Source organism: Silurus aristotelis, assembly GCF_946808225.1.
Source record: "Silurus aristotelis genome assembly, chromosome: 10".
Lineage (NCBI taxonomy): Eukaryota > Metazoa > Chordata > Actinopteri > Siluriformes > Siluridae > Silurus > Silurus aristotelis.
This window is the reverse complement of record NC_139583.1, coordinates 18,077,871-18,093,965: the sequence shown is the minus strand read 5'-3', so window position 1 is coordinate 18,093,965 and position 16,095 is coordinate 18,077,871. Positions and strand designations below refer to the sequence as shown.

The 16,095-nt window shown below is 41.1% G+C and overlaps 2 protein-coding genes across 2 annotated transcripts in view; both read right to left on the bottom strand.

The window, feature by feature from the left end:
* Positions 1-16,095, bottom strand: part of kti12 (KTI12 chromatin associated homolog) — a 418,740-nt gene that overhangs the window by 38,525 nt on the left and 364,120 nt on the right. The window lies entirely within an intron of this gene.
* The window catches only part of reln (reelin), a 514,851-nt gene that overhangs the window by 238,175 nt on the left and 260,581 nt on the right, over positions 1-16,095 (bottom strand). Inside the window, exons 21-22 of the mRNA XM_083552560.1 lie at positions 12,961-13,153; positions 12,543-12,655 (exon numbers count right to left, since the gene is read on the bottom strand). Coding sequence (XP_083408686.1) covers positions 12,543-12,655; positions 12,961-13,153 — 306 coding nt within the window. The remainder of the gene's footprint in view (positions 1-12,542; positions 12,656-12,960; positions 13,154-16,095) is intronic.

Sequence of the window (16,095 nt, the reverse complement as noted above, 5' to 3'; positions counted from 1 at the left end):
CAAGCTCGATAAACGTTTTTTGCCCCTGTTGGGGCTTGCTATATTTCCCTGACCTGCACACCCAGGTGTCCAGGTCCTGGGTGCGGCATTTTTCATCCCACCCCTTCAGCCGTTCCAGCAGTATCTCCCACCCCACTTTCATGGGGCTGCTCCCCAACCCCAAACCAGAACTTTGCACCGCCAAGTGCAGAGACGGAGCGTCACGAAAAGCTTTCCCCCTGTGCAGGATCCCTGGTGGTGCCCTGGGTCAAAGCCCCGTGAGGTCACAAATCTGAGGACTGTCATCTCAAGGAAGTGGGCTTTGGCCAAAAGGTCCTGACCCTTCAGGGACCTGGTTCGTTAATCCTGCCACGAAATGTTTTTCACAGTATGGCCAGCTCCAACAAGCTCCCTCCTTGGGTTCCATCCGGCATTATTGCTGACTAGGAGGTCTCGTCTCTAGAGCCACATCTAGGCACTGCCCTGGCTCTAGACACACTGGAGGTCAGTCTTGAGAGACTGATACCCTTAAGGAAAAACCTGGCAGCCTGGAGGGCTTTGCCAGACATGACCCGGTGGGTCCTGCGCACTGTAGAGCGAGGCTATGCAAATCAGTTTGGGTCTCATCACCCCCGGTTTAATGGGCTCTCTCCGACTCTGGTGAGAACCGAGCAGGCTCTGGTCCTGGAACTAGAAGTAGACACTCTTTTGAGAAAGGGGGCCTTCAAGGTGGTCCCTCTGTCAGACAGAGAGTTCGGGTTCTACAGCTGGTACTTCATAGTTCCCAAAAAGGAAGGTAGGTTGCATCCTATCCTAGATCTGTGTCAGCTGAACCACGCTTTGATGAGGTTCCGGTTCAAGATGCTGACCCTCAAGCAGGTTGTGTCTCAGATCAAATCCGAGAACTGGTTTGTCCCGGTAGAGCTAAAGGATGCGTACTTTCACAAACCCATCCTCCCTTCTCACAAGTTCCCTTTTGTGGTCAAAGCGTACCAATATCGGGTCTCTCCATTCGGCCTTGCCTTGTCACCCCGCACCGTCATGAAGTGTGTTGATGCGGCTCTGGCTCCCCTGAGACTTCAGGGTGTCTGCATACTCAATTATATCGACGGTTGGTTGATATTAGCTCGATCAGAGCAGTTAGTGGTCCGGCATCAAGATGTCGTTCTCGCTCACATGAAGGAGCTGAGTTTTTGGCTGAATGCTTTGAAGAGTGTGCTTTCTCCATCAACGGAGAACCACCTATCTTGGAGTCATATGGGATTCGACGACTATGCACGTGCAACTTTCCTTTGCCCCTATTGCGTCCATCCTTACTTTGGTCAGGAAGGTCATAGAAGGGCAGCCAATTACTGGCAGGCAGTTCCAGAAACTGCTCGAGCTCATAGCAGCAGCATTCATTTTCATTCCACTTAGGCAATCCCCTCCACACGATCAAGGTTACACGCCGATGGGGAGCGGTCATGAGTGGCCGCTCTGTGCAAGGTCTATGGAAGAGTCCCCATCTATAGTGGCACATCAATTGCATAGAAATGCTGGCAGTACTCCTGGCTTTAAAGCACTTTCTCCCAGACCTCAGAGGCCATCATGTGTATATCCGCTCGGACAACACCTCGGTGGTCTCATATACCAATCACCAGGGGGTTTGCGCTCAGCAGATGCCCGATCTTCCTGTGGGCCCAGGGGAAGATCCTCTCCCTAAAAGCAGCTTATATCCCAGGCCATTTGAACGAAGTAGCAGACACCCTGTCGAGACAGGGGTCCAAGCCCGGGAAGTGGCACCTCCAACCTCAGGTGGTGGAGCAGATTTGGGAGAAATTTGGCAAAGCCCAAGTAGACCTGTTCGCATCTTTAGGGACCTCCGGCTCTGCTGGGACTGGATGCCATGGCACAACTGTGGCCAAGGTTGCCCCTTTACGCTGTTGGTCCTCCAAGGCATGGTCCTCTGGAGTGTCCCTCCAAGACCTCTACAACGCTGCGGGCTGGTCCACCCTGCTCACCTTTGCCAAGTTTTACAACCTTGACCCCTGTGCCACTCCTGGCACCTCTGTCCTTCGACCTAGCTGTGCTTATTCACACTAGTCAGGGACTAGCCGGTGTGTTTTTTTTTTTTTACTCTTGTTCCCAAAGCGTTCCGATGCATCAAGTTTATGAAAGGAAAGTCTCTCGGTAATGTATGTAACCCTAGTTCCCTGAGAGAATGAGACGCTGCATCTCTATGCCACACCTCCAGCGTCCCTTCAGCGATTTCTTATCGGTACAGAAGCTGAAGCCGGCTACTCTCCATGGGCTTTTATACTTCCTGGTCATGACATCACCCCGTCGGTAACAGCCTGCCTTTAATTTTGACTGATTAGACTCATTATTCAGAGCATGGACAATGCAGTCGCGTTCCCAAGTAGATTGCACTGATAGGTATAATTAATCATTACTGTTTATATTTTTGTATGCACTTATATGCTGCTACATGGTAAGTATTGTTTAAAAATATCAGATTTTTTTTCCAGACTTTTTTTTGTTTGTTTACAGAGCAAACAATTCAAGAAACTATGACTGTATTTGAAAAGAAATTGTGATATAATTTAATACACATGTTCTGTTTGCTAAAACAACAATAAAAGTAGTTGATTGTAAGAGAACAAAAAAAGTGATTGTAAGAGAACATGTCTGCAGCAAATGTAAGAATATAGTGTAGAAACTGGTGGCAAAAATAAATAAACACCTGTCTATCAGCTAGAATTCTGACCCTCAAAGACCTGTTAGTCTGCCTTGAAAATGTCCACCTCCACTTCATTTATTATCCTAAATTAGATGCACCTGTTTGAGGTCCTTAGCTGCATAAAGACACCTGTCCACCCCATACAATCAGTAAGAATCCAACTACTAACATGGCCAAGACCAAAGAGCCATCCAAAGACACTAGAGACAAAATTGTACACCTCCACAAGGCTGGAAAGGGCTATGGGGAAATTGCCAAGCAGCTTGGTGAAAAAAGTCCACTGTTGGAGCAATCATTAGAAAATGGAAGAAGCTAAACATGACTGTCAATCTCCCTCGGACTGGGGCTCCATGCAAGATCTCACCTCGTGGGGTCTCAATGATCCTAAGGAAGGTGAGAAATCAGCCCAGAACTACATGGGAGGAGCTGGTCAATGACCTGAAAAGAGCTGGGACCACCGTTTCCAAGGTTACTGTTGGTAATACACTAAGACGTCATGGTTTGAAATCATGCATGGCACGGTAGGTTCCCCTGCTTAAACCAGCACATGTCCAGGCACGTCTTAAGTTTGCCAAATACCATTTGGATGATCCAGAGGAGTCATGAGTGAAAGTCATGTGGTCAGATGAGACCAAAATAGAACTTTTGGGTCATAATTCCACTAAACGTGTTTGGAGGAAGAAGAATGATGAGTACCATCCCAAGAACACCATCCCTACTGTGAAGCATGGGGGTGGTAGCATCATGCTTTGGGGGTGTTTTTCTGCACATGGGACAGGGCGACTGCCCTGTATTAGGGAGAGGATGACCGGGGCCATGTATTGCGAGATTTTGGGGAACAACCTCCTTTACTCAGTTAGAGCATTGAAGATGTGTTGAGGCTGGGTCTTCCAACATGACAATGACCCGAAGCACACAGCCAGGATAACCAAGGAGTGGCTCTGTAAGAAGCATATCAAGGTTCTGCCATGGCCTAGCCAGTCTCCAGACCTAAACCCAATAGAGAATCTTTGAAGGGAGCTCAAACTGTGTTTCTCAGCGACAGGCCAGAAACCTGACTAATCTTGAGAAGATCTGTGTGGAGGAGTGGGCCAAAATCCCTCCTGTAGTGTGTGCAAACCTGGTGAAAAACTACAGGAAACGTTTGACCTCTGTAATTGCAAACAAAGGCTACTGTACCAAATATTAACATTGACTTTCTCAGGTGTTCAAATACTTATTTGCAGCTGTATCCTACAAATAAATAGTTTAAAAATCATATATTGTGATTTCTGGATTTTTTTTTTTTTTTTTTTAGATTACATCTCTCACAGTGGACATGCACCTACGATGACAATTTCAGACCCCTCCATGATTTCTAAGTGGGAGAACTTGCAAAATAGCAAGGTGTTCAAATACTTATTTTCCTCACTGTATATATATATATATATATATATATATATATATATATATATATATATATATATATATATATATATATACAGTGAGGAAAATAAGTATTTGAACACCCTGCTATTTTGCAAGTTCTCCCACTTAGAAATCATGGAGGGGTCTGAAATTGTCATCGTAGGTGCATGTCCACTGTGAGAGACGTAATCTAAAAATAAAAATCCCGAAATCACAATATATGATTTTTAAACTATTTATTTGTATGATACAGCTGCAAATAAGTATTTGAACACCTGAGAAAGTCAATGTTAATATTTGGTACAGTAGCCTTTGTTTGCAATTACAGAGGTCAAACGTTTCCTGTAGTTTTTCACCAGGTTTGCACACACTGCAGGAGGGATTTTGGCCCACTCCTCCACACAGATCTTCTCTAGATCAGTCAGGTTTCTGGCCTGTCACTGAGAAACACGGAGTTTGAGCTCCCTCCAAAGATTCTCTATTGGGTTTAGGTCTGGAGACTGGCTAGGCCATGCCAGAACCTTGATATGCTTCTTACAGAGCCACTCCTTGGTTATCCTGGCTGTGTGCTTCGGGTCATTGTCATGTTGGAAGACCCAGCCTCGATCCATCTTCAATGCTCTAACTGAGGGAAGGAGGTTGTTCCCCAAAATCTCGCAATACATGGCCCCGGTCATCCTCTCCTTAATACAGTGCAGTCGCCCTGTCCCTTGTGTAGAAATACACCCCCAAAGCATGATGCTACCACCCCCATGCTTCACAGTAGGGATGGTGTTCTTGGGATGGTACTCATCATTCTTCTTCCTCCAAACACGTTTAGTGGAATTATGACCCAAAAGTTCTATTTTGGTCTCATCTGACCACATAACTTTCTCCCATGACTCCTCTGGATCATCCAAATGGTCATTGGCAAACTTAAGACGTGCCTGGACATGTGCTGGTTTAAGCAGGGGAACCTTCCGTGCCATGCATGATTTCAAACCATGACGTCTTAGTGTATTACCAACAGTAGCCTTGGAAATGGTGGTCCCAGCTCTTTTCAGGTCATTGACCAGCTCCTCCCGTGTAGTTCTGGGCTGATTTCTTACCTTCCTTAGGATCATTGAGACCCCACGAGGTGAGATCTTGCATGGAGCCCCAGTCCGAGGAAGATTGACAGTCATGTTTAGCTTCTTCCATTTTCTAATGATTGCTCCAACAGTGGACCTTTTTTCACCAAGCTGCTTGGCAATTTCCCCGTAGCCCTTTCCAGCCTTGTGAAGGTGTACAATTTTGTCTCTTGTGTCTTTGGACAGCTCTTTGGTCTTGGTCATGTTAGTAATTGGAGTCTTACTGATTGAATGGGGTGGACAGGTGTCTTTATGCAGCTAACGACCTCAAACAGGTGCATCTAATTTAGGATAATAAATGTAGTGGAGGTGGACATTTTAAAGGCAGACTAACAGGTCTTTGAGGGTCAGAATTCTAGCTGATAGACAGGTGTTCAAATACTTATTTGCAGCTGTATCATACAAATAAATAGTTTATAACTATTTTAAACTATTAAAATAGGATTTTTTTTTTAGATTATGTCTCTCACAGTGGACATGCACCTACGATGACAATTTCAGACCCCTTCATGATTTCTAAGTGGGAGAACTTGCAAAATAGCAGCGTGTTCAAATACTTATTTTCCTCACTGTATATATATATATAGAGAGAGAGAGAGAGAGAGAGAGAGAGAGAGAGAGAGAGAGAGAGAGAGAGAGAGAGCGAGAGCTGGACGGGTTCTGCTAAAATTGTTTTATGACATGATAGAACAGAGGCAATTTAAAGATAATTGTGGTGGATGGGATAAGGTTAAAAAAAAAAAAAATGGATGTTACCAAGTTAGTTAAAAATATATTAAAACACTTTGCATTTGCTGTGTTTTGGGGGCACTTCCATGGAACTGGAACCATCACAACCCTGGATTCTATACTCAGTTTATTCTTTTTGTTAATAATTTTTGTTAAATATGTTTTCAATGAGCCATGATACATCTCGAACAGATTAGATAGCCACGGACCCCACTGTACGGACATTTAGGAGAATGTGCCAGAACAGAGAAGAGCCTTAAAGTATACTTACCTCTCATTCTGAGAGAAGGTGGTACCAGTGCTGGAGGATCTCAGACAGCGTGGTGCAGTGCGAGGTGTGATGAGTTCTCTGGGGTAAGATGGTGCTGGTCCATTTTTGGCCTTGTAGGCAAGCATCAGTGTTTTGAATCTGATACGTGCATCTACTGGAAGCCAGTGAAGGGAACGTAGCAGTGGGGTGGTGTGGGAGAACTTTAGCAGATTGAACACAAGTCATGCAGCTGCGTTTTGGATCGTTTGCAGTGGATGAATAGCGTTCAGAGGAAGACCTGCCAACAGAGAGTTGCATTAGTCCAGTCTCAAAATGAAAAAAGATCGAATCATTCGGATGTTCAAGCCCGGGGGAGAGAATAAATCGACAAGAATGTGCCACATTAGCAACATGTGAGGAGAAGGACAGATGATTGTCCATAGTTACCTCAAGGATTGTCTATAGTTACCCCAAGGTTATGAGCAATGGCTGAAGGGGAGAGCAGAGAGTCATGAAGAGTTATTCAGAGATCTTGACCTGGGATGACCAGCAGTTTTGTTTTGCTGGGGTTAAGTTTTAATTGATTAGCACTTATCCATGAAGATATGTCTGTCAAGCATGCAAAGATCTGAGCGGAAGCTGTGGTATCTGAGAGAGGGAAAGAAAAGATGAGTTGAGTGTCATCTGCATAGCAGTGGTAAGAAAACCCATGTGGGCATATGACTTGACCAATGGAGTGGGTATAAAGGGAGAAAAGGAGGGGACCAAGTACCGAGCCTTGTGGGACATCAATGGTGAGTCTGCAATGAGCCAGATGTGGATCCCCTCCATGTTACCTGGTATGAGCGACCTTCCAGGTAGGAAGCAAACAATTCCCATGCTGTTCCACAGATACAGAGGCTCCTAAAGGTAGACAAGAGAGTCTTATGGTTGACTGTGTCAAATGCTGCTGAAAGGTCCAGAAAGATACCCATAGATGACAGCTTGGCTGATCGAGCAAAATGCAGTTTCTCAGAAAAAAGGGCCGTCCCTGTGGAATGTGCCGCTTTGAAACCAGACTGGTTTGGATCATGGACGGTGTTCTGTGAGAGATAGATAGAAAGTTGGTTAAAAACAGTGCGTTCCAGAGATTTAGAAAGAAAGGGGAGAAGTGATACTGTTCTGTAATTGTTAATGTCTGATGGATCCAGAGCAGGTTTCTTTAGGATGGAAATTACCCTTGCTTGCTTAAAGGTAGTTGGCACATAGCCAGATATTAAGGACCTGTTCAAGATTATGGAGATGAAGGACAGGAGATTTTGTGAGATGGTCTAAAGTGTAGTTGAAGGGATTGGATCCAGAGGGCAGGTGGTGGGATTGCAAGATTGGATGACTTGCAATATCTAATCTTCTGTTGCGGTTCAGAATCTTGACAATAAATGAGTAGGGGATTCATGGATGTGTTGTTTAGTCATTGTTGGGGAGGAAGTGAAGGTCTTGCAGGTTTTCTTAATCTTCTCATTGTAGAAGGAGGCAAATTCATCAGCAGTTAGCTTACAAGAAGCCTTCAGCCTTGAGATTTTCCTTGTAGAAGGCAGTCTTAGCAGAAGTCACATCTGAATAAAATTTGGTCAGGAGTGCACAGTAAGATGCAAGGTCTACATCAAGTTGTGATTTTTTCCACTTCCTCTCTGCTGATCTGAGTTCTTGCCGATTGCTGTGAAAAACGTCTGGCAGCCAGGGTGTGGGACAAGAAGTCTTCTTGGGTTTTGTAGTCAAGGGGCAGAGGAGGTCCATAGTTAAGGAAAAAGAGGAGAGGAAGGAGTCAGTAGCAAAGTCCAAGGGTAGAGAGGAAAAGGAGTCAGGGTCAGGAAGAGATGAAAGAGTACAGGAAGCTACAGAGGAGGGAGAGATGGTTTGAAGGTTAGGACGGATAAAAGAGACATGTAAATTGTTTTTAGGTACAATAGGAAGAGTGATTGAAAAGGAAACCAGGTCATGATTAGAAATTTGAAGTGGAGTGGCAGTCATGTCTGTAGCTGGGGTAGGGCTGGTGAAAACCAGGTCCAGGACATTTCCTCCCTTGTGTGTGGGAGGGCCGTTGTTAAATGTCAAGGAGAAGGTATTCAGAAAGTTGACAAGATGACTGAAGTTTTTCAGATTTTTAACCATTCAGAGGTGGACTTGCTGGTGTGTTTCGGATACCTGGTCTACTGCATAACCCAAGTGCACTTGAGCTTGAGGTCATGAACTGAAAGCTGGATATTTTTCTTCAGGAATTTCTGGTAGAGCCAAATTATTTAATCAATTATTGCAAGTCACCCAGGTCCTGAAGCTGCATAGCATCCCAAGACCATCACACTACCACTACCACGTTTTACTGTTGTTATAATGTTCTTTTTATGAAATGATGTGCTCGCTAGTTTAACAGCAGATGTAATGGGATGCATAACTTCCAAAAAGTTCATATTTTTTTTCATTGGTCCACAGAATATTTACCCAATAGTCTTGGGGATAATCAATATGTCTTTTGGTAAACATGAGACTAACTTTTGCATTTTTTCTGGTCAACAATTTCTATCAAATTAGAATGCTTTTTGGAATGAGTGTTTAATTCTTATTGTTAAATCATAAACTTGCCTCAACTGAGGCAAGTAAGGACTGCTCTTACTCTCACTAACCCTGTCTTGATGTGCTCCTTTATTGCTAGGATCTAAATTACTAATTAAACTAAATTACATTATTTCTAGCAACAGAAAGAGACTAAAAACATTCCACGCTCCACACACTGAAGCTGGATACCTCCCTCCTTAGGTCAATTACATATGTTAATGTGCTTTCTTTAGCTTGTTTATTCACAGTTCTACAGGGAATGGCCTATGCTTGCTGTTTTTAATTAGGAAAAAAATGTTTTTTTAAAAATGTGTAGCAAAGTATTAAATACAATAAATAAACTCAACAGTGAAAGATAACTTGAATTAAAAAAATGCAAATTTCAAAATTGCAAAGTTTATGAATTAAGAAAACTGAAGATGACCCACAGTATGTCCCAGAGTCACTCAGTCAGCTCTTCAAACATACAAAGAAACCGATGAATGGCCCATCTGCTGCCACTACTGTTAGGAGAAGCCTACCTATGCTATGCTTGGGATATGTAGATCATTTATTAAATAATGTATGTAAATCATTATCAATACAGAAAGAACAAAACACAAGAAATACTGAGTTTTTAGCACTTGTTAAGATTTTCAACACCCTCAATGACATCCACAAAAAACAACACATGGCCTCCTCAAAATGTGCATAGAACAGGACCAGTGGTTCTACCCCCTGTTTCAACATCTGGCAAAAAAAACAAAGAGGACTACAGAGCCTGTTACAAACAGGTGGTACTCTGGCAGCAGTCTCATCATCCACCATGACCATGCCTCAAGGTAAAGCCTGCTGGAGTACCCTGACCTGAAGTGGGACATTTTGTAAGTCTGCACTCAGGGAATTCAACTGAGATTTCTCTTTGGCAAATTGGTTTCAGTCCCTAGAATAACAGTTTAGACTGGATAAGGTTCAGTTATGGGAATTTTAATGGGAATTCATAAGTGTATGTAAGTGTCAAATCATTACCCACCTTATCCTCTAAATGACTTGTCCAGTAGTCAAAGCCTTTCAAAGTTTCTTCTACTCTAATTCTTTGTGGAGAATACCTATACTGTCCCATTTGATGTTTGTGTATGTGATTGATATTAAATAAATTGATCCTATTTAGTACAAGCATCTATATCTCCAGTGTGGTCTTAGTTCAGTTTAAACATTTTAATTTTAATTCTATGTTCTATATTGGTTTATGAGATTCACAAATCATTGCATTCTGTTTTTATTTACAGTTAATTATTTTCCAGTAGCATGCATCTTGGTGTTGAGGACTAGTGCATCTTTGACCCTACATTCAATAGTAATATTTAAGAGTAAAATTTGTAAGTACTGTTTAAATCAGATCCTCAATAAGACTCAAGTCTTATTAAAATTAGTTTATAACGGAGTTAGTTTTGCAGTAAGGTATCTATACTAAGTATGAGTTTCAGGTACTCTCATACCTCTGTAGTGCACAATGCATAAGTATGTATGTGGAAATAAAAAGTAAGAGATATTTGAGTATATAAATGTTTGTTTTTACCATGATGATACACCCTAAATTTAACACCAATACCTCTCTATTAAACACAATGTAAATCTAAGAGAAAAAGCCAAATAGTGCTTATCCTGCATAAGTCTGGTGAATATGTTCAGCTTTTAAACCACTACTGTGTTTGAACAAGTTTTATAATAATTACCCATTTTATTACATAGCATGAATATAAACAGAGAGGCATGTTGATTGTAAAAAATATACTGTAACAATTTTTTACAATCCCAAGATCTGGAGATTTGCACCTACATATAGCTAGTGTAGTAGCCTACATACTGTACTTCCATCTATCAAATTTCACAATGCATTTGGTTTGTTGTTCAGACAGATTCTAAATGTGTTACATAAGTATAGGTAGCAATTGGGCAGATTTTCTCCCCGTGTTGTCTGCCATTTGACTAACCCTAAGCTTTTCTATGTTTCCATGTTGATATTTGGATCTGTCTGCCTTTCATTTTAAATAAATTTTTTTTATATAAACTCAGCACTTACATCTACTTCCACTGCTATGTATTCTCTGATTACATGACAAAATTAATGTTATTCCAAAGATAACAAATGAAATGTTATACACTACCAAAACTAAACTAAACAAAACAAACACAAAAACTGGATATGCATTCATCTCATTTGCAGTACTCAGGCAAGAAAACATTGAGTATAATAATACATCTGGTAACTTTTTAGCATACCTCATTTAAAATAAAAAATAATAAACAAGGAAATCCCCAATTACTAAGAAATCATCAGAAAGATGATCACCAAAAATACTAATAAATTATAATTTACCTTATTCTTTCATTATCTATACTCATCATGTGAAGATCCAAATAGTGATGTCAATAACTTTCTAAGTAATGTAAAACTACCAACAAGTAAATTTTATAATAAAACAAACAGCAACTAAATTAATAAAACCATTAACAATATAACAACTCTGCTGAAGTCTAGTGATAGTTCTCAGATATATTTTGGCTAGGTGGAGTGCTTCTGAGGAAAAACTGACTAAGGAAATATTAAATTTTTGTTTTACTACTGTAGTCTCCCTGACACATCTAGGATCATCCCATGCAGAAATGTTCACTTAGTCAAAGTAGTCACTCTATCTCTCTCTTCTCACCAAATGCTTGTGTGTTTAAATGGCCTATGCACTCCAAAAATCCAATGACTGGCCAATGCTTATAAATTAAAAAAACCATTAAACCATATCTGTCAGGGTGTGAGCGAAGAGAGAGATAAACACATGCACACACACACACACACACACACACACACACACACACACACACACACACACACACACACGGCAGTCCTTGGGTTGAGAGAGAGAGAGTCCGAGTTGCGCATTGGGAGAAGCGTAGCTGACCCGAGATGCACAGGGAGGGGAAGCGCAGCCGGTACGGGATTCTGGAGTCCGAATGAAACGGATGAGAGGAGTCCTGTATGAAAACCGGACCGCGAAAACATGCAGTACGGGAAGTCCAACATAAACAATAACGAACGGGGAGTGAATGTGAGTGAGGGGTTTATGTAGGGGCGGGGTGGAGTGATGATAAGCTTCAGGTGTGCCTCGTTAAACCTGGAGCTTCAGAGAGAGTGGAGGCATGAGTGATGATGAGCTCCTGGTGTGCGTGGTTAAACCTGGAGCTCTAGGGAGAGCGGAGGCATAGAGGGCCACCAAAGGGGGCATGGCAGGTGGATCCCTGACATTATCACTCTTCTAACCAGTCGTTACACAAACTTTTTATTTTTTTATTTTATTTTTTTTTTACACATCACAAAACTCTTCTAGCACTTCCACCTCTGCTGCTCAGATCTAAGGCTATCAAGGCTGGGAAGCAAAACACTGCAACATCAAATACTTGTTTAGCAAAAAAAAAAAACACAGCAACACTCTGATCACACCAGACCCAATTCCCACCATGCTTTTCAAAATCAAGAATTTAATTAATAAGATCACCCGAAAAAAAACAACAAAAATAAACATTCAATTGTTTGACCAAGCGCTTCCTCAGTTCTTTCCCAAAAATGCCCCAGGGTGTTCCAAGAGGATATACCATTATTGTCACAGTCTGTCACCTACTCTCCCCACAGTCTGCAAACACCAACATTTCAACACTCTATTCCTATAAGAAAGCTTTTTCCACTTTAAGTTTTAATGGTTGAAATATATTTATAAACACTCACCATGTTTTTTGATGTAGAGGAAGGGTGATCCTTTTCCAAGCAATGAACTCAGAAGGATGGTAGACACTGGGAGCAGTAAACTCAGGACAACTTGGCATGCCTGGTAGACATACCTGTGGGTAAAATAAACATATGTAACTTACAGATTTTGATCATAGTTTAATACAAATCAGATAGTTTGGGGTCAGGATTTGAAGTCTTAACAGGGTTTCCCCTTACTTTACACTTTGTCTACTAGATGTCCCTATTGTTCCCTCATGTCCCCCCCCCCCCCCCGTTAATCATTGAGACATGTGTCCTACTGTCTGTGTGCATTTAAATTCTCCTGTGTCTCAGATTGGTTGCTTGGTTCTAATGTTATGTCACCCAGCTCAAGAGGTCACAGCTCAAACCCATGTCTAAAACCCATATTTCTCACCTGTTTTACTAGGTGCCAGGTCAAGCCATGATTAGTAGAGAACTCAAGTCGAATCTGTGTGTCAATATGGGGGGAGGGCTCACGACCGCAGCCCATTATTAGGGAGAACTGCAATGTGTAGGAAGCCCCAATCTGCATGGACTGAGTCTCCACATAGCGAATACTGGAGCCAAGTGTACTTTCTCCAGAGAAACTGTGCAAATATGAACATGAGAACATAAGGATATAATATTAAGGATTTTATATAGATACCTACAGTATAATACAGATATATATCTGCATGTACACACTCACAATCCAAATAAAAAGTAGTATCTTGTTATCTTTACATTTAGCAACCAATAATGTGGCAAATGAGCAGTGCATAAATCAGGCAGTAAAAAGTCACTTTCATTTGGGCAACAACAGTAAAAGACTGGACTGGTTTTTCATCCAAAAACTCAAAGCTCATAGGCACATAAAAAAATGAAAAGTACTAAAATGCTATACTAAAGTCAAAGTAGTATTACTCTGATGACAATTTACTTAAGTACAATAAAAAGGTACAAGTAAAAGAAAAAATAGCAAGTTAAAAAAAACAAGGGGTATAAATCTGAAATGCATAACATAATAAAACCATGTTAACACAACATTTAAAACAATGTGTAATCTTCCATTTTAGTAAAGACATTGAATAAAATATTTTCCAACAATTAAATCCTAAAAAGTGGCATACATTGTGGATTCTGTAGACCAGCCCAAAAAACATTAATATAAAAATATTTGGATGCTATGCATGTACTTTAGTTAATGTCATATTCCTATTAAAGAGAGTGCTTATATATTATATAGGTACATTTATATGTGTGTATATATTTAGGAGTGGTCAAATCAAAAGATTGACAAAAACAGAATGCACTGGTGAGCTCAGCAACATAAATAGTATATATAGGTTATATATATATATAAACCCAATTCCAAAAAAGTCGGGACACTGTACAAATTGTGAAAAACAGAAATGCAATGATATGGAAGTTTCAAATTTCAATATTTTATTCAGAATACAACATAGATGACATATCAAATGTTTAAACTGAGAAAATGTATAATTTTATGGGAAAAATAAATTGATTTTATATTTCATGGCATCAACACATCTCAAAAAAGTTGGGACAAGGCCATGTTTTCCACTGTGTGGCATCCCCTCTTCTTTGTATAACAGTCTGCAAACGTCTGGGGACTGAGGAGACAAGTTGCTCAAGTTTAGGAATAGGAATGTTGCTCAACTGTCTTAGGTCTTCTTTGTCGCATTTTCCTCTTTATGATGCGCCAAATGTTTTCTATGGGTGAAAGATCTTCACTGCAGGCTGGCCCTTTCAGTACCCGGATCCTTCTTCTACGCAGCCATGATGTTGGTCTGGCATTGTCATGTTGGAAAATGCAAGGTCTTCTCTGAAGGAGACGACGTCTGGATGGGAGCATATGTTGTTCTAGAACTTGGATATACCTTTCAGGATTGATTGTGCCTTTCCAAATGTGTAAGCTGCCCATGCCACACTCACTCATGCAACCCCATACAATCAGAGATGCAGGCTTCTGAACTGAGCACTGATAACAACTTGGGTTGTCCTTATCCTCTTTAGTCTGGATGACATGGCATACCAGTTTTCCAAAAAGAAGTTAAAATTTTTGATTCGTCTGACCACAGAACAGTTTTCCACTTTGCCACAGTCCATTTTAAATTAGCCTTGGCCCAGAGAAAACGCCTGAGCTTCTGGATCATGTTGAGATATGGCTTCATTTTTGAACTATAGAGTTTTAGCCGGCCACGGCGAATGGCATGATGGAATGTGTTCACTGACAATGTTTTCTAGAAGTATTCCTGAGCCCATGTTCTGATTTCCATTACAGTAGCATTCCTGTATGTGATGCAGTGCCGGCTAAGGGCATCCACTATGGTTTTCCGGCCTTGACCCTTATGCACAGAGATTGTTCCAGATTCTCTGAATCTTTGGATGATATAATGCACTGTAGGTGATAATAACTTCAAACTCTTTGCAATTTTTCTCTGAAAAACTCCTTTCTGATATTGCTATTCATTAATCTATAAAAAAACTATTTTTTGCCACAGCATTGGGGGAATTGGTGATCTTCTGCACATCTTGAATTCTGAGAGACACTGCCACTCTGAGAGGCTCTTTTTATACCCACCATGTTGCCAATTGACCTAATAAGTTGCAAAATGGTCCTCCAGCTGTTCCTTATATGTACATTTACATTTTCCGGCCTCTTATTGCTACCTGTCCCAACTTTTTTGGAATGTGTAGCTCTCATAAAATCCAAAATGAGCCAATATTTGGCAAGACATTTCAAAATGTTTCACTTTCAACATTTGATATGTTATCTATATTCTATTGTGAATAAAATATAAGTTTATGAGATTTGTAAATTATTGCATTCCTTTTTCATTTACAATTTGTACAGTGTCCCAATTTTTTTGGATCCGGGTTCGTGTGTATATATATATATATATATATATATATATATATATATATATATATATATATAAAAGGGGTGGCACGGTACATAAAAAAAACACCCGAACCATTCGGTTCGCTTGTCTCGGTTCGGTTCGTGTGTGCGTCGCATGGTTCGAGGCATGCGCAATGTAACCCCGTGCTCAGTTTCACCTCAGACAGTTTCGCACGAACATACATATAGACAGTAAAAGTTGAGTAATGAGTGCTGCAGAAATGGCAAGTGGAGGAGATAATGAAGGCTGCCCGGAGTTGGCGGATGCGCCCGCGTCGTTCAAATCTGGTGTGTGGGAACGTTTTGGATTTCATGTTACTTACGATGACAACGGAAATAAAACAGTCGATAAAACTGCGACTGTGTGCAAGCTTTGTGCAAAATGCATTCAATATGCTAATGGCAACACTTCTGATGATAGTTCATTTGAGAAGACATCACGAAAATGTGTCGATAAGCACAAACACGAGAGAGACGGTTAGGAAACAACTTCTACTGTCCGCAGTATTTAAGCAACCTCTCAGTGATAAGTCGGACAGGGCAATAGCCATAACTAAAGCATTGGGAATGTTTATAGCAAAAGATATGCAACCATGCAGCGTGATTGAGTGTGAAGGAGTGTTT